We start from the raw sequence: 26,748 nt of genomic DNA on the forward strand, positions 1-26,748 counted from the left end.
TTGCTCTCTACAACTGCCTGAAAGGAGGTTGTGGAGAGGAGGGAGCTGGGCTCTTCTCCCAAGTGACAGGGGACAGGACAAGGGGGAATGGCCTCAAGCTCCACCAGGGGAGGTTCAGACAGGGTATAAACTGGAGAAGGGCGTGTATAAACTGGTATAAACTGGTAGAAACTGGAGAGGGGCAGATTTAGACTGGACATTAGGAAGATTTTATTCACCATGAGAATGGTGAGGCACTGGCAGAGGTTGCCCAGGGAAGTTGTGGCTTGTCCCATCCCTGGAGGTGTTCAAGGCCGGGTTGGATGGGGCCTTGGGCAGCCTGATCTAGTGGCTGCCCACAGCAGGTGGGGTGGAACTGTGTGGTCTTTAAGGTCCCTTCCAACCCAAACTATTCTATGACTCTATGATTCTGTATCAGGAAAAAAAAATTCACAGAAAGTGTCATCGGGCACTGGCAGAGGCTGCCCAGGGAGGTGGGTGAGTCCCATCCCTGGAGGTATTTAAAAGATGGGTAAGACGAGGTGCTTAGGGACATGATTTAGTGGCAGATAGGAATAGTTGGGCTCTATGATTCAAGAGGTCTTTTCCAACCTGGTGATTTTGTGATTCCACGTTTCTATGTTACCTGGCGGCGGACGCGTCCCGAGCATCGCTCACGCTGCCCGGGCATCACTCGCCCCGATAAGGCATCGCTCCGCCCGGGCACCGCTCATCTTATCCCGGGCACCGCTGCCGCTGGGCTCCACCGCCACCTCCTGGCCGCGGGGACCCGGGGATGCTGCAGCACCCGGGCTGGGGGTGTCGGTCCTGCGTGACCCCCCGCCGGGCTGCCCTGGCTCCTGGTCCCACCTTGATCCCTCGCCTCCGCCTGGGCTGCTCCGGGATCTAGTGGGATGTCCCTGCCCATGGCAGGTGGGTTGGAACTAGGTGATCTTTAAGGTCCCTTCCACCCTGTGAGAATTAATGGATAAGTTTTGCTGCAGCTGGTTTGTATTTTTAATTATCTCATCATATAAATCTGCCTTGTAAGATGTGACTGGTTTAGGTCAAGAGATAACCTGTCTTAGGGCTGTGATAGTTTATTAATATGCTTAGTTGTCTTGTAGGATGCAGCTGTTGTAGGAGATAAACTGAAGGGAGTCTCCAGACATGGTTGGAAAATAAAAAAAAAAAAAAGAGCTTTCTTTGAAGATTTATATTTTTTTTTTGTCTAAATCTAGTATATATACTGCTTTTGTAAGATGTCATGCCTTTTTTAGAAGGGCATCCAATTCAGCTCTGAATTGTAAAATAAAAATGTTATTGTCTTTGCTTCAAAGACCGTCCTTTTCAATATTTTACCAGTGAATGAGTGATTCTCACACAACACAAACTATTCTATGACTCTATGATCCAGAGGAGGCCACCAAAATGATCCAAGGGCTGGAGCACCTCCCATACGAGGAAAACTGAGAGACTTGGAGTTGTTCAGCCTGGAGAAGGCTCTGAGAAGACCTTATGGCAGCCTTCTAGTGTCTAAAAGGGCTGTAGGAAAATGTGGAAGGGAGGCTGTCTTTATCAGGGAGTGCAGGGATGGGTGAGGCATTAGGAAGGAATTTTTGCCTGTGAGGGTGTGAGGCCCTGGCACAGGTTGCCCAGAGAAGTCACGGGTGCCACATCCTTGGAGGTGTTCAAGGCCAGGTTGGATGAGGCTTTGAGCAGCCTGATCCAGTGGGACGTGTCCCTGCCCCTGGCAGGGGGGGTTGGAAGTGGATGATAACTTTAAGGTCGCTTCCAACCCAAACTATTCTATGATTCTATGAAAACTGCATCCTGAAAGTGCTGATGAGACTCCTCCTGAGTCCTCGTGGTTCCCAAAAGTAATTGGAAACGGTCACCTGGCAGCATGGGGCAGACGGTGCTGGGGGCGTCCTGCGAACTGGGAGGAAAATACTTGGTGGAAACTCAATGAAATCTTGTTCTTTAAAAGGGATGTGACAAATTCAATTTTAACTGTTTTGGAATGAAAAGCGTTGCTTATCTACTTTGATTTTAATAATATAAAGCTTATGTAAGTAAATAAATATGTTGTAATATTAGCAAGAAGCAAATAAAAAGTAACAATGAAAAAAATTTTGCACCGCCAAAAATAATCTTGCAAGAAAGTTATCCAGAAAATATTGGTTCTGAGCGTGGGCATTTTTCCTAAGGAATACGGGAAAAAAAACTGTGGCACTTTCTCTGAAATGAGAAAAGCAGTGCCTTTCTTTAATAATAAACGTCATAAAACAAAACATGTAAACCTGAAGTTTATTTTTGCATTTCATCTTTAACAAGAACTGTTGCATTTGGTTTTTTGCAAGTGAGACAGTTTTTAGGAGAGTATCCTAAATGGTGATGTGCTTATCTTGAAATGAACAGCTTGTGAGATCAGCATTATGCTTCCTTCTCTTGCACGATCATGACATCTCAACTTCATAATAGATGTGACATAAGCCATCGTGCATTTTCTTAAGTCCAGAAAGGCTTCCAGCTTCCAGAATTCTTGGTTGCTTGAAGCCCCTTTTCACAGAGCATTCTCTCACTCTTGCCAGCCAAAACAGACCACTGGGCTTTGCTGCTGCAAATTGTCCTCCTCACATGGAGGTTTGGTAAGAACGATGTCCTGAAACAGCTCTTAAAAGTGTACCTACTTCTGTGACCTAAGGGGTATTCTCAAAATGATATGTAAAAAAATATTTAATAGATACTGGCTATATGCTCTTTTGAAAACTGTGATGTACAAGGGAGTCCCTCTTGAGGCAAGTCCCTGATAACCAATTATTTCTTACCTGGTTCAGCTTGAACTTGCTTAAAGAGTGCTGGAATGACAATTTCCCTGAGGGTCATGTGCATGCCTTGGAAGAGTATTTGCTTGGATTTTTGCACCTTCCTGTGGAAAAGTGCCTATTAAAAAAAGGTTAGACTTCTTATTCACTTTAACTGAAGTTTGTTATCACAATTGATTATGTTCCTCAAGCATCTTTATTCTTAAGATTTACCTGAAAGTAATTCAGAGCTGTGAAAACAGAGAGAATTTTATAGACAGAAACCAGTAAATGTTAGTGCTTCAAAATAATAAACACACACTAAAACAAATATCTTCACTCCACCTAGAACAAACTCCACCTTACACATGAAAGGAAAAAAAGAAAAAAAGATAACAAAAATAAAACAACCAAAGAGGAATTTTCAGCTGAACAATTTTCTGCTGTCAGAATAGAAAGAAGTCAAGGAATTGAGACTTCACAAACACAGAAAGATCTACAGGATCTGGCTGCTTGTCCGCAGAACCTTTTAGAAAACACTGGAGAGTTGCCAAGATCCTGAGGTTCACCACAGCCACCAAAGGCAAAGCCTTGCTGGTGTCCCTGTTTAACAGAAACACTCTATGTATGCACACAGCATATCACAGGAGGAAGAATCACAGAATCCTAGAATAGTTTGGGTTGGAAGGGACCTTAAAGCTCATCCAGTTCCAATCACCCTGCCATGTGCAGGCACACTCCACCAGATCAGGCTGCCGAAGGCCCCATCCAACCTGGCCTTGAACACCTCCAGGGATGGGGCAGCCACAGCTTCCCTGGGCAACCTGTACCAGTGCCTCACCACTCTCATGGTGAAAAAATTCCTCCTTATATCTTAGTCTAAATCTGCCCCTCTCTCATTGCCCCTCATTAGATCCATTATACCCATTGCCCCTCATTCTATCACTACAAACCTTCTCAAAGAGTCCCTCCCCAGCTTTCTTGTAGGCTCCCTTCAGATATTGGAATAACTCTTAGGAAGTGTGATAAACATGGTTTATTTGTCCACTATAAAATCATAGAGACTGTTGACTACTTAAAAATTCCCTGAGAAACAAAGATCTGGAGTAACAGAAGTAGAGTGCAGCAACAAAAATGTTTAGAAAGTGAAAAACTGCGTAAGAATTACACAGTAGGTCATTGTTCTCATGGCTGAATGAAAAGACATCAAAAGTCACAGCAGGAAACAGTCAACATACTTCTGAGTAAAACATTAAGCTGTCCTCGCCACGTACAAGAAATTGTAAAGTTGTTTTCTATGTCCTGGCTGATTCCTGGATTTACTTATTTCTATTTTGCACTTCGCCTGTCCTGTCTTTTAGTAGAAATGAATGCCTGACAATTATCAGATGTTCAAGGTTTAGGATTTTCACCTTTCAGCATGCAGTTTTCTCTTCTCTTACGTTGCACAGCTATGGGCATACCTTCTTTCCCACAGTAAAGACCTCCAACACTAGCCAGTTTCAATGGAGTTATAGGTGCTTGGTTTCTATAATCAGGCTTCAGTGTACCTGCCATTTCTAATACATATTGAAATGAATCAAGACCCATTATATATATTATATAATATATAAAAATATGTATAATATATGCATTGCTAAAATATATATATTATATAAGCATTACTAAAATTACTCTGGGTCAATGTTTGTATTTTCACTGGAAAAAGATCTTTAGCAAGTCTCACTATTTTTTAGTCCTGTGTTCTAGGGCTAATTTACAAGAGTTGAGGTTACACCTCAGCCTCAGCGTAACAAATGAACACTATTTTGCAGTCAACATACTGTAACCTTGAGAAAATGACAATCAAATTAATGTTGAGTGTGAATATGCATATAGTTTAGTATAATAGGTGTAAAGTTAACAATTAAGAAGCTTTACACTGTTGTGCAAACAGAATAGGCATCTAATGACCTGCAAGTCTTTGTGTTTCCACTGTGACTGTGGCAAGTGCCTAACAGTAAATGCTTTTTTTCTTCTATTCCTCTGGCACTTTCTCCTGCTTCTTAGTCCTGCCCATTCAGGCACATCAGTACTGAGTGATATGCAAGGACAACTTCTCTCAGGTGTTTGACAGTTCTTTTTAAATCCATGTGTTTATTTTGCGTTTCAAAACATGCTTGTATCTTAGTTTGAACTCAAATAAGGCATAGTTTTTTACAATCACTAGCTTTAGCAAGATTTACCCTGTCAATACCAATACAATTGTAGGGCTGTAGTTTTTTTCTGTTAAATTCAGGTAATTTTTTTACATCTGCCTTAGGTTAAATGTATGTAGTATTCTAAAAAAGTACTATTCTAAAAATACTAAAAAAAATACTGTTCTAAAATATAAATACTATTTTAAAATGAAATTTTAATATTTTAAAATGAAATTGAGAGTACCCTGGAAGAGAAAGACTTGTGGGTGTTGGTGGATGAGAAGCCCAACATGAGCCAGCAATGTGTGCTCCCAGCCCAGAAAGCCAACCGTGTCCTGGGCTGCATCAAAAGAAGCATGGCGAGCAGGTCGAGGGAGGTGATTCTGCCCCTCTGTCCTGCTCTAGTGAGACCTGACCTGGAGTACTGTGTTGAGTTCTGGAGTCCTCAGCACAAGGATAGCATGGATCTGTTACTTGAGTTGTTGCTTGTTTCAACTAGTAAATCAACGAGCTAAGGTCCTGTTACAATCACATTCTTTCTATCTGCAAGCTGGCCAAGATTTATTGTGTAAGCTAATTCATTCCCTTAATGCATCTAACACAATGACTTAGAATCATAGAATAGTTTGGGTTGGAAGACGCCTTAAAGATCATCTAGTTCCAACCTCTCTGCAATGGGCATGGACACCTCCCACTGGATCAGGCTGCCCAAGGCCCCATCCAACCTGGCCTTGAACATCCCCAGGCACGGGGCAGCCACAACTTCCCTGTGCAACCTGTGCCAGTGACTCACCACTCTCATGGTGAAGAAATTTCTCCTTATGTCTAGTCTAAATCTGCCCCTCTCTGGTTTATACCCTTTGCCCCTAGGCCTATCAGCACAAGCTTTTGTAAACAGCCCCTCCCCAGCTTTCTTGTAGCCCCTTCAGGCACTGGAAGTTCGCTATAAGGTCCCCTCAGAGCCTTCTCTTCTCCAGGCTGAACAAGCCCAATTCTCTCAGCCTGTCCTCATAGGGGAGGTGCTCCAGCTCTCGGACCATCCTTGTAGCGCTTCTCTGGACGCGTTCCAACAGTGTCAGTCGCTGGCAACCATGTCCAGTGATGGACTTCTCTGTGTTTGTCCCATGGAGCCAAGATTTTCCAATACCTAGTCCAGACATACAGAACTGATGTCTCCATCAGCCTCAACAACTGACTGTTGCTTCACTGGGAAACAGTGACGTGAAAGGTGCCTGTTTGAAAGAGGAAGATCATTCCTCAAGGCAGAAAACTGGCGAATAGATTCACGTTTGCCTCCTGCAGTGTCCTCCTGAACCTGTTCCCGGTTACTTACTCCTTCCTTCAGCTGCGGGGAGTGAAGTCCGGCCACCCGGCTGACCTCTATGAAGAGGCGCCTGGCTTGGCTGACCCTCTCCTGACAGTCCCCTCGCGCTCCATCCTCCCTGGCTGCCGCGCCACCTCCGCGGGGGTCACCGCGAGCAGCACCGCGCCCCCGGCGCTCCGCCAGGGGGCGCCGTGCCCGCCGCGTGCCTCGCCCCGCCGGGGCGCTCCGGTGCGGGCGAGAGCGGGGAAGCCCTCGCCGGGACGCGATGTTCCGCCTGTGGAGAGCCCTTCTCTCCGAGAGTTTCCTGGGTAGGTGCCGGCCGGCGGGGCGGGGGGAGGCAGCTCTTACCGGGAAGGGTCGTTCCTGCCCCCGGAGCCCTGCGGCTGAGCAGTGCGGGGGCGCACGGAGCGCAGACCCAAATAAGCTAGAAATGAGTAAAGAGTGGTCACTGCCGAGAGCTCCTCTTCGCGTTCTTTTTCTCTTCCCGTGCTGGAATGACTTTTTGTCTCCTGCATCAGCCCGGGCTTCGGTGCGGCGCCGGTCTCCGCACCCCCGAGCCGGGCTGTGCTCCCCGGGTCTCTATTCCCGCACCCCCTGAGCCGGGCTCTGCTCCTCGGGTCTCTATTCCCGCACCCCTCGAGCCGGGCTCTGCTCCCCGAGTGTCTATGCCCGCACCCCCTGAGCCGGGCTCTGCTCCCCGGGTCTCTATTCCCGTACACCCCGAGCCGGGCTCTGCTCCCCGGGTCTCTATTCCCGCACCCCTCGAGCCGGGCTCTGCTCCCCGGGTCTCTATTCCCGCACCCCCCGAGCCGGGCTCTGCTCCCCGGGTCTCTATTCCCGCACCCCCCGAGCCGGGCTCTGCTCCCCGGGTCTCTATTCCCGTACCCCTCGAGCCGCGCTCTGCTCCCCGGGTCTCTATTCCCGTACACCCCGAGCCGGGCTCTGCTCCCCGGGTCTCTATCCCTGCACACCCTGAGCCGGGCTCTGCTCCCCGGGTCTCTATCCCCGCACCCCCTGAGCCGGGCTCTGCTCCCCGGGTCTCTATCCCCGCACCCCCGAGCCGGGCTCTGCTCCCCGGTTCTCTATCCCCGCACCCCCCGAGCCGGGCTCTGCTCCCCGGGTCTCTATTCCCGTACACCCCGAGCCGGGCTCTGCTCCCCGGGTCTCTATTCCCGTACCCCTCGAGCCGGGCTCTGCTCCCCGGATCTCTATTCCCGTACACCCCGAGCCGGGCTCTGCTCCCCGGGTCTCTATCCCTGCACACCCTGAGCCGGGCTCTGCTCCCCGGGTCTCTATTCCCGTACCCCTCGAGCCGGGCTCTGCTCCCCGGGTCTCTATCCCCGCACCCCCTGAGCCGGGCTCTGCTCCCCGGGTCTCTATCCCTGCAGCCCCTGAGCCGGGCTCTGCTCCCCGGGTCTCTATCCCCGCACCCCCTGAGCCGGGCTCTGCTCCCCGGGTCTCTATCCCCGCACCCCCGAGCCGGGCTCTGCTCCCCGGTTCTCTATCCCCGCACCCCCCGAGCCGGGCTCTGCTCCCCGGTTCTCCAGCCTCCCCTGCGGAACGCAGAGAACATCGCGGCGCGGGGCTGCTGTGCCCGGGTGAGGTGGAGGGCGGGCGGGTGGATGAAGTCCTGAGGCATGCGGTTTGCTAGTGGACAGGTATGGTTGGGCTGGATGATCTCTTCCAACCCAGTGATTCTGTGATTCCAAGGTGTCTGCAGGGGAGAGCGGCGCGCCGGTTTCCTGGAATAATGATTTTAGCCGCCGGTCTGTCTTTGACGAGCCCCGAAACTCTGGGTGGACTTTTATTGGGTCAGCATTGTTCCCCTTTGAACTCCGGCTTTCCTTCTAGATTGAGAGCTCCTTCACTGAAGGTCAAAATAGGAACTGCTGTCTGAGTAGGGGAAAAGCAGTTTTCTTCTCATTGTTTTCTGGGAAAAAGTGTTTATTTAACTTGAAGTGGCAAATATTTATTCACCTTAGATGCCTATTGTTATTTGAACTACCTTAAACACATTTGCTAGTCTACGTTTGGAAGTGTAAAATGGTATATTTTTAAAGTAATATCCAGGAAACCATGCTGTTGAAAATAGCTGATATTTTTTAATTTTCTCTTTTTTTATTTTTTTTTTATTTTTTTTTTTTTAGGCTACATTTCTTGGTCTCTTTACCATGCCCTGCCACCAATGATCTATTACTTTCCTCTTCAGACACTGGCATTCACGGGTCTTGAAGTTTTTGCTGTTGCCTTCTTTTCTCCAGTATTCTTGATAATTGGCCCCTTTTGGAGGCTGGCTAACAATAAATACATCCTAGCCCTTCTGAGACTGATTATGGTTGGTAAGTATGCACCGCAGTGACTTATAGATTTCATTTTGGGATCAAGGCATAAGAATAAACATTCCAAATTTCCTCAAAATTCAGATGATTCTGAAAAGAGACAAGAATAAGAAGTTCTTACTCTCCCAAACTCATGCTTTTGTTTTTCTCTTTTAGATACGATCACAGGAATACTCTTGGCATCCATTATGCTTGTTTTTAGGCTAGTACTGTGTAATTAAAGAAAAATCTTATCTCATTTTTATTTCTAGTGGTTTTTAAAGTAGACTTTAGTAAAAAGTCATCTCCAGTAGGAAAAATGTTTTTGATATTGCACAGAGATCGGCAGAACCTGTGCCTTCTGTATAGCAGTTCTATGTTTGACAAGGGGTGGGGAAGAGACATTATGGGACAGCTTGGGCTATTGTAAAATAATCTATTGTGAGTCAAACGGTCTTTTTGATAGACTGACTTTCTGAAGAAGATTTTTTTTTTGTTAAAGAAAAGGGGGTTTTTTCTTTGTTATATATGTCCTTATGTCTGTAGCATATTGATAGAATTACAGGCTCATCCTGAGGGTGCAATGGCTCTTATATTGGTGATTGCATGGGAGGAAAGTTTGATCTTATATTCAAGATTAAACTGCCTAACTGCCTATCCCACATGCTCCTCTCCAAACAAGACTTGCTGGGATTCCCTTTGGTCTTCAGCTAAGTGGCGCAAATCTTAACTCTTGTTGATTTTCTGAAAGTTTGTTGGGAGGTTTGGCAGCTACAGCCACATTCAGAAGCAAGTTATTGCGAACAGGTTTGCCACACCTGCAGAAACTCACAGGAGACAAAGGTCTCTATCCTGTGTTTAGGAAAAATATTGCTGCTAAGTGGTGCCCTTCAGAAGCAGCCGTTTCTGGCTCCTATTTCAGAAGCAGCAGTTCCTGGCTCCTCGTTTATCAATCTAAGACGATAATCAGAGAATCACTTTTTGTGTAATTTTATTCTTTGACTGGTAGACAGAAGGAAATAATCTTATTTACTTTCTCAGTGTGACTTTAGCTTTAAAAAGAATCCTTATTCTTTATCTCTAAAAAGATATTACAGCTGAAGACAGCTCATTTGTTTAATCAGTTTACATGAAGTGTAGTTTTCCCATGTTCTTTTCTGTTCTTTCTGTTATATCCATCCTAATACTTTTTTTTGTTACTCTTTAATAAGCTTTTCAGCAAATAGATCCTTGCGCTTCACGTTTCTACAGCGGTTCTCAGTGCCTTGCTTTCTAATTTAGAAGCTGGTGGTGAGTGAAAGCATTTCAAGTTACATCCTGCATTCCTTCAGATATCACAGTAACACAAAATTTAGATTAGTCCTTCAGATCATCTTGATGTGTTTACTAGTTGACTTTGTCAAAAGAGATGAAAATTGCTTAGTGTGTGTAATTTTTGTTCTGCTGAGTAAAGAGCAGCGACAGGACTGTAACAATATATAAAGTGTGTTCGTTTATGTCTGTTTGCTTCACCTGAATCACAAGATCCTGAAAGTATTAAATACAAATAGAAAATAGCACCTTCAGTAGTAATCTGGGGAAAGAATGCGTTAGTGGAGGTGGTCATAGAAGAGCTCCAGAGCACAGGAAAACTGAAGATGTATGCATCCCTACTTTTGGACTAACCTAAGCATTACTGTACCTAGGTATGACCTCCCTTTCTTTCCTGCCTGAACAGGAACTGTTCCCACACTGACCATATTCCCCTGCTGTTTCCATCTCCCAAAGGGTACTAATACTGTCTGCCCCTTGGCGAGTCTACACTATATTGTCTTCCAGTCTACTGTACTTCCTGATTCCCCTTACTTGTTGCTCCACAGTGAGCATCAGCATTTGTGGAAAGATGCATTCCTCACCCTCTTTGTCTCCAGCAGAGTCTAGCACCACTCTTGCCTCCCTGCTGCAGGTTCTCAAACCACTTTATCTTTGAGATACGGGCAGCACTTAGCTTGAGGATTTTCCCTCTGTATCTTCTTGCCCAGTTCTCATAATTTTGTTGTCTTTTTAATTATTTCTATCATATCAGACAGTGCTGCTATTTCTCCTATTTGTCAACTATTTCTGTTTTCTTTCCTGCTTCATACCTGCCACTTTTTCCTTCTTTCTCTTTTTGATCTTTTTCTCCTGTCAGAAAGGCCATGGCCATCCTCCGGTGCTTGTCAAACAAAGTCATGCAGAGCAATCTATGCCATGCATGCTCCATCCCCTTCCACCTGAAATATTCGGTCTTCAATTCCACAATCAAAAAATCTGGAAATTTTTCAGATTACCTAAAACTGGAATACTTAGGGGTTTCAGGATTTTTGTTATAGAAAAGTCTCTTCCTTTATTCAGCATTATCTTTTTGCATTTTCAGGAAGCTGTATTTTATCTGCAGCTTTTGTTTTAATTTCTGTATCCTTTCATACTACTTGATTTAATGTTCTATTTTAAACAAAAAAAAAGCTAATGAACTACCCCTAGTAGGTAGTGTCCATTTGATTCTGTCTTCGGACAACGCAGGGTAAATTTACGTGTTTGCGTAGAAGTATTTGTTTTGGGTGTACTTGCTCAGCAACAAAAGGTGTGTCTACTCTAAGCTGGCAAACCCACGCTAGGTTTAATCTAGCTAGCACAAGTGATGAAAGATATGAAGAGGCAGAGTTGCAGATTTTGGCACCCCTTAGTGACATAAATCTGTATGCATTCTACATGCAGCAGCCTCTGCTTAAGCCCATACAAGTACATCTTCACTGCAGGTTGATGTTATTTTACCATCTTTGATCTAAGCTTTATATCTTTTAGTCTGAGCAGAATGAGCAAATAAACCATTGAAGAATTTCCTGCATGCATTGCCAGAATCAGCAGGTCAATTGCTGGCCTTCCTTGCTTAATGTCTCTTCAAGTTTGACTTATATTCATTTGGCAAAACAGCTTCTGTTGCTGTTTGCCACTTGTCCTGGGCTGGAATTTGCCACACTGACGGAATTTATGAGAATGAGTGTGACCCATAGTCACTTGAATTTGAAACTTGCTAGCAGAGTTTAAAGCTGCTGATAAAGGTGAGGTCACTGTGCCCTGGTAAATAGTGGAGATGCACATGCAGATTCTCTTACAGTGACTAGAGGAGCGATGGTTTCTGATAACAAGATAACACAGGCTGCTGATGCCCACTCTGAGACCAGATCCTGGGCCAGAGAAAGACTTGTTCATACCCACTAAAGCAGTTGCCTCTGTGCAGTGTGTGGTGTGGCTTCTTTCTAAAGAGGATACGGCTTTTGCCACAGTGCACTTCCTTTTATGCCTTTTGAGTTATGTAAGTGCACTGTGGCAGAACCCATACCCTTTTTAGAAGGAAGCAGTTGCCACGTATAATGTTTTATGTGTTTTGAGTTATGCAAGTGCACTGTTTGGAAATAGCTATATGCTTAGATATTTTATCCATATATCCTACTTATGGAATCAATGACCATTAGTGTTTAAAGTAGGGAATTGCTGAAGTCTTGGATAATCACTTCATGTTAATTTTTTTCCTGAAAATGGTAACTGCTATTATGTCATATATACCTAGTTTCTATCCATACCTACATTTCTTTCACTTGTTTAAAGATGTATAATGTCACACATTTTCAGATGAATGGTGTAGCCATTCAAATTACAGACAAAGTTGAACTAATGCATGGGAAATCCTTATTGCTTGATTTCTATTGCCCTTTAAAGCAGCCTCTGTGTGGTTTTTTTTTGTTTGTTTGTTTTTTTGTTTTTTTGTAGGAAGCTTAGCATCATACCAGGCACCAAATGCTTCAATTAGACTCTTCATCTTGGCTGCAGGTGTTTCCTCCTCATTGCTGATTCAAACAGTAATGTGGTGGTCAGGAAGCAGTTTACAAAGGTATCTTTACATTGATGGGATTGTAAATGACATTTCTTTGTATTAAAAGACTGGTTTTTTTTCAAAGAAGTTAAGTATTTTTTTTTCTCAAATGCATCACTATTCCAAACCTGATCCTTATAGGTTCATCAGGATATGGGGCTTCATGCTAGGCAAGATAATGCTCCTTGTTCTTCGCATCTGGTATACATCACTAAACCCAGTATGGAGCTCACAAGCTGCCAATACTGTCATACTGACACTTGGTTTTATAGCAGCAGTGGAGAAAATTTATTCAGGTAAGCATATTACCCCAAAGATATATCACTGGATTTTGATTCTTTGTTTTTGTTTGTTTGTTTGTTTGTTTTCTCCACTGTTGTCTGTGTTTAGACCTGATACCCGATACTGTGTTTAGACCTGATATCGCAGACTTTAGAAGCCACGGGCTACTTCCATCTGTCTGTAATATGGCAGAATTGGTATGACAGTCATACAAACTGTAGTAAATTGGTGGTGGAACTGCCAACTAATTGCAGCATCAATAATGTGACAGTAATGCAAACAAAGGCATAACCTAGACCAATAATACTAGAATGGGTTATCCTCATTCCAACATGAAACATCTGTGGTATTTCTGTTATTTTCTTAACTTACTCTGCACTTTTGAGTTTCTCTGCCAGTGCATATCCTTTGGCAGAGACAGGGAGACAGGATAAAGCTGGGGAACAGCTGATGTGATAAAATAAACAGAAAGAATTAGAAGACTGGATGAGGTGCCCTGGTCAAAATTTGCCTGCCTTCTCGGAGAGTCTAGATGGAGTACACGGCAGCAGGGGCTGACATGGGCTAATCACACTTTAAGACTATGAAGGCAGCATTGTCAAGAAAGACAGTAATGTTGGGCTGGTTAGTTAAGGCAGCTCATGTTAAATCCTCAGAAGTTCATTCCTTCTCAATATAAACTGAATTAATTCATTGAAAGATAAGACCTTATCTGTGTGTAACAGTATAAATTGGCATAATGTGTATTGTTTGTAGACTTGCATTACGTGACAGAAATGAAACCTGAGCTTTGATCTTAATTTAGAAAGGGAAGCTACTGCAGGAGATTAGGAAGGGCATCTGTTGTCTTCCTGTGTGGCAAAGAAATATGCCTGTGCAATTAAAGGTACTGCTTTCCTCTTAGAGCAGAACGGATCTAAAGTGCATGGAAAAAGGAGAAGAGAAGGAAGGTGGTTTATTCCTGGCTTCTTTGGAAGTGTCAAGTTTCGTTCTTATCAGAGTTTAGAGTTTCAGATCCTCTGAACAAATTCTAATAAATTTTCTGCTCATTTTCAAAGCAAATTTAATTATTTAAATTACAGTAGTATGCAGAATAAACATTTGGTCAGGTGACCACTTTGTACTCTTAGGGTGAGTAGCTTTTCCTGGCAGACCTAGGAATTTTATTAGAAATTTTCTGTCTTATCAGTTTCCATGAATGATCAGATAACTTAGCTTTTGTGTCAGGGACAGTAATTTATTCTGGTAAGTTTGTGATCTTGGTTACTTCTTTTTCTCGGTAACCCTTTCTAATGGGATTTAACTGTTTGCTCAGCTATATTTCCATTCTTGTTCTAGGTGAAGTCAAGGGAAAACAAGAGGCAAACAAAACTGGTAATGCGATTAGAGAGGCTGTTTCCAACCCTCATTGGCTTTTGTCAGGGATTGCTTTTGGCAGCCTCATGTTTCTCACTCTGTGGATATTTGGGGAGGTCTCGTTAATTTCTAGATGGGCAGTAAGTGGACATCCGTATACAGGTCCAGATCCTAATCCATATGGGTAAGAGTTTTTATTTTTCTTATTATTTCAACAAACAATAATCAAAAGTTAGTGCTGTAGTGGGTGACAAATTAAAAAGGAAGCAGCTAATGGTATTAAAATTTACACAGAATAAAGTGGGTAGGTACAAGTTACTTCAAACAGAGGGCTTGTGAGTTCATTCTTGATTTCAGATACCTCTGAGCATTTGCGTCCATGCCAATAAATCTTAACATTTTCTAATACAGAATGATTTATATTTGAGCAATAAAAAACTTGGATTTGCCACATTGCAAAACAGTTTTTAAATTAGCACTAAGGTTTGAGGACTTACAAATGAAGTGTGTCTATAATATACAGTAAATGAATCTAGCAGTTGACTTCAGAGAGGAGAGGATAGGAAATAGAGTATGTCAGAGACACATGCAGATAGAAAAAGTAAACCATGTGCAATATTAAAGGATAGACTTCTGCAGAAGTTTTAGTTAGTAAGAATTTAGTCCTAATGCTATGTATTTCTCACTCAGGTTCCAAAATCTAGAAAGAGACCAAATTAGTTATTCTGAGTCAGCTGTCTGTAGTAGCAAGTGAGGTAATTAATAATGTGGAATGAGTATACACAAGAGCTATGCGATAGCTATGTTAGATGCTGTAGGATGCCCTATTTGACTTGAAGAAAATAGTTCCTTTTGGGGTAGATTCCTCCCTCATTTTCTCTGAGTTCTTTTTGCCTTTTGTCCCCAGTATTTCAGTGGACTACTTCTGCTGAACATAGCTCGCTTGTACTTTCTGATAAACTGCCACTATTTTCAACTGGATGTTTTCTATGTCCAGTAAGTAGACATGATGTAGCAGGATGTGAGATAAAAGTATTTTGTGCTCAAATTGGCTTATAAAATAAAGGGCTTATAAAATATTACCAAGCACCCTTGTCTGCATGTCCAAAAGTTTCTTTTTCATTGCCGGTTGTTTTTAAAATTTTATTAATGTATGGTTACTTTTTCCTTATTGTTACATTAGAGGTACAGTTCTGCTGGGCCTGGCTCATGGACTGATGCTTTCATTTTGGAACTGGTCTTCTCTCATCAGTTTTGTGTGGTTTCTTGTAGGTAGGTACAAATCCTGAGCAGAATTTTTGTTTCTATTACTTTATTCCCTTTACACAAACCCTCTGCTCCACACCACATCTTGGAAAAGTCAGCTGCTAATCAAAGCATCGTTTTCCTTGTCACAGAGTGTAATATACATGTCTGACCATTCAGTAAGGACTATGGGCCAAATCTTCAGGCCGTTGCACAGCAGTGTTGTTCTGTTCAGAAGCCCCTGCTGAGGTTCTGTTCCCATGAGTAGAGTCTCAGTTCTCACAAGCCTGCATTGTGTAAGGCTACATCTGGGGTTGAGATGACACAAGCCTCTTGATTCCACAGGAGGCGCAATAATTTCTAATTTAATGAGCAGTTCACTTGGAGCCAAACTCGCCTCCTGTTTCCTTAGTTGCCAAGATCTCCAGGTGGTGAAATAGTATGAACCTCAAAGTAGTTCTTCTCTAGCACTATATTTGTGAATCAGTCTGCGTACTCTGGGTCTCAGGTGGTGGGAAGAGGGATTAAACTACTGGATCTGGACATACATTTTCGGGATAGTGGACTAAGCTATGCATGGATCAAGTAGGAGGAGGTAGAAATAATTCTGCTGTTGAACAATGGACTGGTGTGTTTTCCATAACCTCTTAGAGTTAATAGATGGATGCAGCTTGGTTTAAATTGTAGATCCACCTGAGTAAAATTTAGTGCTATAAATGTATAAATCTTCTGTTTTGGAGCTCATAAGTGCCAATGCTTTCAAGTCATTTTATACAACCTTGAAGACAAAAAATTTAGTTCAAACTGAGTTTCTCCTAGTCAGAAACCAAAATAAAATACCAAATATCAGGAAAGTCACAGTAAAGTCTCAAGAGCTGGCAATGGTTAGACCATCAGTTGCCCAAATAATTTACCTTTTGTTGCAGGTGTTAATTTTTAAGAAATATGTTTTTGTTGCACACACGTTGCTAATTTAAAACAAGTACAGAATGGTTCTTCAGCTTATTCAAGCATTGTATTATAAAATGCTTAGAACCTTGATGTGTTGAAGTATTAAAAATGCTTCTATACATTTGCTATCATTCCTAGACAGAATGTGAAAAAGAAGGTGACAGATATACCCAACTAGGACTCACTCTATTCTTTTGTATCCCCTCATAGGTTTAGCATCTTCAGCTGGTCTCCTTTATTTACACACCTGGAAAGCTGCAGTGGCAGGCAACATTCTTGCTGTCTATACCATGTGTGTGTGGCCTCAACTGGCTGGACGCTTTGTTAGCTGTCTGTCCCCTGGGAAAGCAATGACTACAGCCATGTTTGCTTACGTTATTGAATTATTCTTCTGTGTATGGTGTACAGCTTATAAATTTGTACCTGGAGGAATTTATGCTAGAGAAAGCTCCAATCTTCTTTTAGGTATGTTTATGACTATGAACAAATACTAATATGCTTGCGTTAGCCTCAACCAGATATTTAAAATGTGTCCAATAGTCTTCCCAGATGCTCAGCTCCTGTTTAATTTACTGTGGTAAGAGTTTCTATGAGCAAATTAGTGAGACATACAAGGACTAATCTGCTTTTTTTTTGTTATTGTTAGAAGTAGTTAAAAATGTGGGCAGAAAATGGAATTTATTTGAGGGAAAATGACAAACTGAACAAGTCTGATAAATCAGTAGACAACTGAGGAAGGGATCTGTTATCAGTCATCCTAAAAATATGACTGCAGTCTAGGGTGTGGGTGCACCTCTATGCCGGCTACCTAAGACAGCAGTATGGTACCTCAGGTAGCAATGTAGTTTCTGCAAACTTCAGGGGTCTGTGAAGGCTGTGTTACTGGGACTGTAACATAATTCAGTGCATTATTTAGCCCTAATCTGTGGAGCACAGTGCAGAATCCTGCTGATCTAGCTAGTCCACATTTGAGACCTGACCTTCATCTCCGTGTCACTCTACCTTATGCTTTGTGGACAAACCAGCATGTTTGGAGGAATGTTGATAAGCCTGCAGCATCAGAAACATGTAAATGGGAGAGGAAGAAAAGAAATTTTCGGGTATTTACCAGTGAGGAAGAATTGATGTGAGCAAATATAAAGGTTTTAGAAAAATTATCCCTTATGAAGGTGAGGTGATTGAAACAGAACAAACCCTTTCTGGTTTTGTCTCCAGAATTATTTTTTTAATAGGTACTATGTGTTTCAACAGCATATTTCACTAATTAGATTTAAACAATGCCAAACATTGTTCTGGGCGAAGTGTAGATTTAGATTAGCTATTAGGAAGAAATTTTTTATTGTGAGGGTGGTGCCTAGAGAAATGGATGCCCCATCCCTGGAGGTGTTTAAGGTCAGGTTGGATGGGGCTTTGAACAACATAATCCAGTTGAAGGTGTCCCTGCCCATGGCAGGGGAGTTGGAACTGGATGATCTTTAAGGTCCCTTCCAACCCAAGCCATTTTATGAGTCTATGATCTTAAAATGTGATGCATTATCCTACATTTTGTTTGAAAAGGGTTAATGAATGCTGTGCTTGACTTGTTGCTGCAGGGGTTTTAGATTTCATAAATATCTTCGCATCCACTTTCTGTCACTCCAGTTTCTTAGTCTCCATATGTTTCACATATTACAGCAATCATGTGCAGGGTTTCAGTTTGTTATGTTTCAAGGAGAGTTCCATTATATTCATTGCAGTTTTCTTTGTTCTGTAAACACTCCAGGGGTCCACAGAAACTGTTACCTCAATTTAATTTTATTTTTTGAAGCTATATGAAGAAAGCATGTGGCAGGGGAGTGTCTAGTGCTTTCTTGAGTAATGCTTAGACAAAAGAAAATCTGTTATATAAAAATAACTCCCTGTCACTTCTTTTGAAAGTCACACTTGTGATTAATTCACCTGTCATGATCACTGCATAGTAACACAGAGATGGCCCTAACTTTCTCTTTGGTAAAAAGACAACTGTGAACTAAAGCTGTCTCAGCTGATGGTGCTACATAATTTTATATTCCATCTGAGTGTACAATTTCTGTCTTTTTGATGCCGTCTCATTGCTTACCAAAGATTTGCAAATTATACTGTGAGGTTGTGTATTTGCTGCTGCACTTCTTCCCTTACAGCTTGGCTTTCTGGCAAACTGCTTGTTTTCTTCTGGTTTCTTTCAGGTGCAAGTGCTATTTCTTGCTTTCTCCTCCTGTCCAATATCCTGCCTTTCTCTTGCTGCAGTTTGGGTAGGGAACTGCACTGGGAAAAGTGACAATGAAAGTAAGATCATTATATTCAAAATTTCTCTGCTACTTCACTGTGATGTAACATAATGCTGAAGGGTCAGATTCCTGGTCTTCCATTGACTTAATGGCTTTGAATCAGTCTTCCTTTGATAATGGTTTTGTGTGTGCCCTCTAGACTCAGCTTCCTTGGTTTGCAAGGAATGTAACGAGTAAGGGCAATAAGAAAATACTGAGTAACAGCTATTTTATCAAAAGCTGTAACTCTGAAATAAGACACAACTTCTATAGTTAACTAACTATGCCACAAAGATGCTAAGGACATATACCTTCTCCAGCAGAGCTCTTATCCAATTCATTACGCTCCCATATTTTCTTTGCAACTAATTGGATTCTTTAGCTCATAAGATATGGAAAAAGAGCTTGTACTATTAGTCTGATCTACCTATTGAAAAGAAAAGATACTGTGCATTGCAGAAGTTAGTACACTAAAGTCACTCAGTAGCTTTTAATATGTAGCTAAAGGTGTGCTTAGCTGTCTATCCTTAAAAAGCACTCTGCTTCTCGTGGCTCTGGAGCAAAAGAAGACAAGGTGCCGCCGTGCTGCAACATGTGTACACTGTAGAATAAACTGTTGAGCAAGTACTGTATTAAATTAAAAATGTGTTAGTTTTATCTTGGTGACAGAACAGTTCATTTGCAAAGATAGCAGAGATCTACAATCAACAATGTATTCTTTCCTCAAGCTGTTATTTTAAGGTTCTTTCTGTAATATGCAGGTGTAACTAAATAGCTCTTGTCCAGGTGAATTCCAGTAAACTTTGAAAGCAGGGGCCTGAGCTGAGAGTAGTAGCCATCACTAGGACCCTGGAAGCATTTTAGCATAGTTTAGCTACTGTGTGCTAGCCTTTTTGATGTAATACCCTGAGACTGTACTGCAAATCAGTCTGTGGAAGTTGGCAAATATTTCGCTAAGAGAAGAAACCTGCTAAAATGTACAGTAGTAGGACCCAGTAGTTACCAGCACAGTTAAAATATCTCTGCATGTCTGTAGTGAATAAGGAGACAGGTTCTGAGGATTGCTTGGTTAGCACCCAATGCACCCTGATGCGGGGGACCACAAAGTGATCTGGTAATATTATGATCCTTAGGCTGCTGGGTTGCATGGGAAAAGCCATAACAGCTGAAGTTGCCTTAGGGTCAGTGCCCTTCCTTGTGCTCAGCCTGAAAGACCCAAAGGTGAACTGTATTTTGGAGCTCACCGTAGTCCAGAGTAGAGTTCATAATGTGAAGGGTTTTTTCACTAGATGCTTCTACCATTAGGACTGCTCTTCAGTTATCAGAACAAAGCAGACCGAATAAGGCTGTTTCCGGTGTACTAATCTTAGCAGCTGCTTATTTAAAGCAAACAAACAGTGTATTTTTTAACTTAATGTGAAACAGGTGTTCAGTGGCATTTTAAACAATCTCTTAGCTTTGAATTCTTACTGCAATGCTCCTGTTCTGAAATATTTTTTTAATATATTTATCATTAGTGGCATGTTTGATGTCACTGGCTTATTTTGTTAGAAGCAATGCTTATGTCAAGAAGTACAGCAATGTAGATTAAACATTTTTGAAGTGCTGCAGACGTAGTTGGGGTGAATAATGTGATAAGTAGGATCTTGTCTATTAATAAATCTCATATTGCCTACTTTACTACATTGGGTAAACTGTAGGATTGAAGGTAACACAACATCTGGGAGTTTATAAATGTTGCATTTATGTGCAGTGTTCAATGTGTTAAAGCTCTATGAAGAAACTAATGACATATTTTTACAGGGTTTATCATGTTATGTATTGGGGTAGACTTTCTAGCAGGACCCAAGAAAGACCTTAGCTCTATTTTTGATGTGAAAAGCAACCAAAAACCACTATTCAAAAAGAGTAAAACCTATATTAAACTACGTAAGTATAAGTCTACTTCTTTTCTTCCATGACTGTAGGAATTCTTTCTGAGGAAAAAGAGTAATGCAGTGAAGTGTTTTTATCAGATGTTTTAGAAATAGTTGCCTGGTGCTAGTTTTAGAGCCAGACTTGTAGTTGGTATTGCCCTAGTTCCAGTTTTAATGATGACATATACTGAGAAGCTGATTCACTATAATTATCATTGACAGAGAGGCTATTCCTCATGAAATGTGTTAAATGGAGACCAAAAAAAAAAAAAAAGAACTGGGGAAAAAAAATGTAAAAATGGATTTGGCATAATTTGTGATTTCATTTTGGCAGTTCAGGAGGCCTCTCTGGGTCTTGGGATTTATAACATGTATGCAAAAGATACGAATGATTTCTCAGCAGAAATCAGTGTGATTCAGTGTGTTGATTTTGAGGTTCAGTTTGACATCCTTTATAGGGATATGTGAGCTGGCTGGCACTGGGATGGCATTTGGCTCTCCCAGGAGCTGCAGTATAATGCCAGGCATTAGGGCATGCTAACTCTAGAGAGATCAGGATGCTGAAGGTTCAGATTCTTGCATCTTTTTTCTTTCTGAGTTTGGATCAAATCACTTACGATTTGTACGCCTCATTTGGAAAGCAGAGACATTAGTGCTTCACCACTTTTCAGGGCGGTTTCTGAAACCTCTGTGAAGGTCTTTATCCTATATACTCAGGAGCTGGAAGAATGTGGCCTCTGAGAGTTTGTTTGTTAGAGGCAACGCAAGCACTGATGCAAGTGGTTTAAATATTACTACTCAAAAGCATTTCACACGAGTAGATATTTCAAAATACTGTCTATCACAAACCCACAACCCTTGCTCAGCTACTTTTGTTTTGTGACATGACAGCAGTAACTCTTGTACATCGTGCCCAGGCTTGTATTGTTTCTCAGTTTCCCCTTTAAGTACCTCTGCATCTTGCAGAGTATGAAATTGCTTGACATTTCCTAATGTAAACAGCATTTCCTTTCTTCTGACATCATCCATGTTAAAATGTGTTTCTTACACAAAGTTGTTTCAGGAAACTTGCTTAAAAATAATTACACATCTGTTTAAAGATATGATGAAAGAATAATTTGGAGTTGCTGAAATAGTTGTAGATACTGTATGCCACTGTGTAAATGAAATAACTGCAGAGGGGTTTGATCACCAAATTGTAATGTATCAAACCTTGACGGTTCTTAAGTATCCCTGTGGTTATTTGGAAGGCTACAGGAGCAACGGGGAAAGCTCTGAAATTGAATTCTGTGAAGCCAAACAGAGTGTCAAACAAAGGACTGCTCTGGAGGTTTGGCAGAGGTCATACCTTTCTGACATCCGAAGGCTTGTGAAGTAAACTAAATTTTCTTCCACACATTGTGTTAATATGAAATAAAAATTGTATACTGCACATGCATACCTGGAACACAGAGAGGAAAACACTTCAAGGTTTAAATTATGTTCTTACTCATTTCCTATAATGAATTATCCTGTAGGTATAATTTTTACATAAATATTCCAAATAGTTTTGGTATATTTTATCTGCTCAGCCTGTTGTGTTTTGGTGAACGTAGGTGTATCTGCATGCATAGATATTCTGCACACATCCAGATATGATTAAGTACACTATTTGGAATGATGTAATCAATGGCATATGTGGAAATATAGATGTTTGAATTCCCCATTCTATGAATAACACACCTTAGAATGACAGCATACGCAGTTCTGTTTAACTGCAGTAATAACATTATTTTCTCTTGCTTTAAAAACAATTTCTGTATTTCTCCATTTCAAGTATTGTGGCTGTTTGTTGGTGTTGGTTTGCTCGGATTGGGTCTACGTTATAAAATTTACCAGAAGAAGTTGGGCCAAGGGGTGAGTAGTGTGTTTGTGGGAAGAGTAACTTTCAAATATAAAGTAAAATGCATATGTGATATCTCAGGTATGTTCGTTTGTGGTGGAGAAATGTTTGTACCAGTATGCAAGTATTCAGCACGAATACAGAAATCAAGATGCAAAAGGTTTCATTTGTAAATTCATCTTGTATGCAGGAAATGTCAGGTCTTTGGAGATTTATAGTGCTGCTATATAGTAAAAATATATTCTGAAGAATGGAGAGATGCTTGTCTCTTCTATTTGAATATTACTTTTATAAATAAATTTATTCAAATTGTAGTCAAAGCTTGTCTGGACAATGCTGTTAACGGACTGATCTTATATCAAGGAAGTTTGAACAGATAACTTGCTGATGTTCCTTCCAGCTGAAGGAATTCTGGGCTTCTGTGTTTATATGCATAACTCTAAGCTGAACCTCTCTGAAAAGCTGGTTGACTTAGATTAGATTTAGACCGATTATGGAAATTTGATAAAAATCAGAAGATTCTAGTTTTCTGTATGGGGAAAAAACCAGGAGTTTCAATGATAGTAACAATTAAGATACTTAGTGCGTGCTAAGTTAGCATGTAGGTTACTTGCAAATTGTCCGAGTGTGTTGCTTGGATATTTAATTATTTTAATTCAGAATTAGAGCTCTTTTGATCAGATATAAAATGGAAACACATTAATTTATTGTTTAATTGATTACTGATAAAATATACTAATATATTTTTTTTGATGCAGGTAGCTGCAACTATGAATTAGACTTTTTCTAATTAGACTTTTGGTGGCAATTTGAAAATAGTCCTTTGAAATTTGCTCTTGACGTGTATTTCTGTTGGTAACTTTTTTGTTAGAGAAATTGCTGATGACAAATGCAGGAAAAGATGCAGAAAAACTGATGAGAGCTGAGTAGAAATTGGTGTGTGTGTGCACATGTGTATTGACACATGCACACAGACATATACAGTTGGCTTTGTTTTTATAACTTACACAGGTTTGTAGCATCTTGGAATGTGGAAAAAAGTGGGTAGTTCCTCTTAGAAAAATGAAAAAAATGTAGTGTCTTTCATGTTCAATTATTTACTGTTACTTGTACAAATTTATTTTAACTATGATGACTTTTATCCTCTTGTTAATAGCAGATTTTTCTCAAAAATACCTAAAGTCTTTTCTAATCTCAACAGCTTTCTTAGGAAAATGTATTGGCTAAAATGTATCTTCTTACATGTCCTTTATGGCACCAATTGTCTGATATAGGTGACTGCGAAGGTATGATACATAAAAGTCGGATTGTACTTGACTTTTTTCTGTTTCCTTTTTTGAGGTTCCAAAAAGAGACTTCTCTGCTATGATCTGGCCTTTTCGATTTGCATATGACAATGAAGGATGGTCTAATTTGGAAGGATCGGCTAATTTGCTTAATCAGACAGGTAACTTTTTTTCCCCCACTTCTTTTGTATTTGAGAGGGTTCATCTGAAGAGCTAAAAGCAAGACCACCTGCTTGGGTGAGTGAGTTCACTATTGCATTAACACAAGGACCTGTGTCTAATGGCTTTCTCTTGTATCTGTGGACTGTTCCGTTATGATCACTTCTGTTCAAAATCCTTTTGCAGAGGTGATAATTTTTTTTATATATTATAAAGAAGTTTCTGGTTGAGGAGACACTTTATTTATTATTTGGATTTTTTTTATCAAATTGCTGATGAGTTATTTGTCTACGAAGAAATTCTTTGCATAAATGAAATAATAATAAATATCCATTTAGATAAAATTTAATGTTTTATAACTTCTTTGTGTTTTTGTAAGATGTGAAGCATTATATAATTCCTGAAGGGTCTGAAATTAAAATGCCCTAAGCAAGGCATACAGAGAAGAAACAGACAAGTCCGCTTCCATCACCGAGCCAGAGCAATGTATAAAAGAAAAATAACAATTGTAGCTTGGTTGAGCTGTCATGACTTTACTGCAAAAAAAAGTCTCTAACCTGTTGTTCGTGGACAGGGTTTTGGTTGGCAAATTAGCTATAGGGAATGAATTATTTGCTCTGGTGCCCCATGACCAAAGATTCAGAGGACTGAGCTCTGTAGGCTGCCCAGTGATATGAGAAAACAACTGAGACATTTGATGAATTCAAGTTTGAGGTGTTCTTATACTGATGTGATTCCATAGCTCATGGCTTATGTCTGAGTACTTACCCAATATTTGCATATTGGTTTATGAATTTATTTATTTATGTATGCATTTCTGAATGCTTTTATTTTTGGTACCTGTGGTTTGAATCAGTGAATATTAGAAAGAGTGATTTACCTGGTTGTGTCGATTGAGCATTTCTTTGCGGTAGTGAGCTATCACATCTAAAAGAAGCAACAGGTAAGTAAAAAAGGCAGCAAAATCCATACCATAAATGAATAAATCTTAATTCCTAGTTGCTAGAAACATCATTCTGAAGTTCTATGTTACATGTATATATACACCTATATGTGTATTTGTAAATATATATTAAAAACATACCACATTAACATTTCCAGAAAAGGCATCTATGCGTTCAGGGTTAAGCTGGAGATTCTTAAACGATTTGCTTGCTAAAGTAGAGCACCTGATTTTGAGAGTGGCTAATGTCTGCAGCATAGGGTTTATGTTGAAAGATGTGGTAGTGTGCATTCCTTGGGCTCATCTTCCCTCTGTTGAAATAGCGAAGATGCAATATGTAGTGACTTTTGTGACTCAAACTCCAGTCTGCCCTGAAGGCAACCAACATTAATGCCTCTCAGTTGTTGCAGTCATTGTTCTGTGGCCAGCGTGTGTGCTAATGATGTAGAAGCAAAAATCTAGGAATCCACTTTAAAGTATCCTGAGCTGCCATTTTCCATGCTAAAGTTTCTCTCATAGTGCTAAATAAGACATCTCAAAAGCTAAATCTAAAGGCAAGGGTGATGCTGAATAGAGCAGTCTTAATTCTTTATGGAATAGAAGGGCTGCGGATGAAGTTGTGACTCCGAGAGGGGCATAATCATAGCAGGAAGGAAGCACTTACTGCTTCTGCAGCTGTACTGACCTCCTGCTCAAGCTGAGCCTGGATGGTTCAGCCAGGTTGTGGCCAGCTTGAAGACCCTCTCCTTTTTTTCAGGCATGTCTTTCTTAGTTGCCAGATCCTTTAGGGACCATACACTATCCTTCTGTATCCTGCAGCTAAAATACAGGGGAACCTGTCATGTTCTCCTGACAAAACTACACCTCAGCATGTAAACAGGGAGAGACCTCAGTGCCCTGAGAAAGTGAAGCAGATGATCAACAATTCACTAGAGCTGGGAGCCCTTTTGTTACCATACCCAGGGGCTGACATGAGGTTGCTGTGGGCTAATTGATTATTTTGGCAGCAGCAATTTGCTCCCTCTGGCATGAGACCCTTTGGAACAGAACAGGACTTGGTAGACGAAGGTAAGTGCAGATGTGCTGTGTAGCACCTGTTCATCGAGTTGAAAACAATAGATTTGCTACTGTGCTGTTAATGTGTGCAGGCACGTTATGTCTTACGCTTTTGAAACGGTTTCCACTAGGTATATACTGGCCAGCTGAACTGGGCAGTCTCTTGTGGGTCTGGTAGGCACCAGGGAAGAGCTATGGGGAGCTTGTGTCCATCCCTGTGTAATCAAAAGGGAAATGATGACATTATGTAGTCATTTATAAATAACATGGGTCACAGTTAACAATTTGAAAAGATTTTCTTTTTTCTTCCCCATTGTAGGTGCAGATTTTATCACTATTATAGAGAGTGATGCCTCTAAACCATTCATTGGGAATAATGATCCAACAATGTGGCTAGGAGAAAGACTAGGATTTTACACAGATTTTGGTCCAAGCACAAGAGATCACACTTGGGGGTGAGTCATCTCTACATGCACAATGACGCTAAATGTAAATATACTGCTCAACACTATCTCCAAAAGAACATGGGCAAAGAACAATCAGAATAGTAATCATCATAATCATTTGTTGGAACTTGCCTTTAAGAACACGCTTTGATATTCTAGTGTTATAATGCAATACATTATACAAGGTGAAGTTTTCTTGTTGATTGGGTTTTGTTGTCTGCCCCTGTAAGCTGCTTTGGCCTTGGTGATGCAGAGAGTGGCATCCTGCCCCTTAATGGACAGATTTAGAAGTCTGGCATTCTAAGTACTATATCTGATTCACTTTTCACATTATTTTGTTTTGGGCAATGAGAGCTTCAGATTTCAGACTTAGAAATGTGATAGCAGTTGGAAAATGTAACTGCACCTGGAGTTATTGGGAATGTTGAATTAATTTAGTCT

The 26,748-nt window shown here is 41.2% G+C and overlaps 1 protein-coding gene across 4 annotated transcripts in view; it reads left to right on the top strand.

The window, feature by feature from the left end:
- Nucleotides 1-6,456: 6,456 nt before the first annotated feature.
- CWH43 (cell wall biogenesis 43 C-terminal homolog) overlaps nucleotides 6,457-26,748 on the top strand; it is a 28,708-nt gene continuing 8,416 nt past the window's right edge. For 3 of the 4 annotated variants that reach the window (XM_054066204.1, XM_054066206.1, XM_054066205.1), the window contains exons 1-11: nucleotides 6,457-6,598; nucleotides 8,438-8,629; nucleotides 12,398-12,518; nucleotides 12,642-12,796; nucleotides 14,121-14,322; nucleotides 15,322-15,410; nucleotides 16,545-16,799; nucleotides 20,423-20,548; nucleotides 22,352-22,431; nucleotides 23,759-23,864; nucleotides 26,181-26,316. In XM_054066204.1, coding sequence (XP_053922179.1) covers nucleotides 6,556-6,598; nucleotides 8,438-8,629; nucleotides 12,398-12,518; nucleotides 12,642-12,796; nucleotides 14,121-14,322; nucleotides 15,322-15,410; nucleotides 16,545-16,799; nucleotides 20,423-20,548; nucleotides 22,352-22,431; nucleotides 23,759-23,864; nucleotides 26,181-26,316 — 1,505 coding nt within the window. In that variant the 5' untranslated portion in view covers nucleotides 6,457-6,555. The remainder of the gene's footprint in view (nucleotides 6,599-8,437; nucleotides 8,630-12,397; nucleotides 12,519-12,641; nucleotides 12,797-14,120; nucleotides 14,323-15,321; nucleotides 15,411-16,544; nucleotides 16,800-20,422; nucleotides 20,549-22,351; nucleotides 22,432-23,758; nucleotides 23,865-26,180; nucleotides 26,317-26,748) is intronic. The other variant, XM_054066208.1, reaches the window with a different exon arrangement.

This window comes from Cuculus canorus, chromosome 4 (genome assembly GCF_017976375.1).
Source record: "Cuculus canorus isolate bCucCan1 chromosome 4, bCucCan1.pri, whole genome shotgun sequence".
In the NCBI taxonomy this organism is placed as follows: Eukaryota; Metazoa; Chordata; class Aves; order Cuculiformes; family Cuculidae; genus Cuculus; species Cuculus canorus.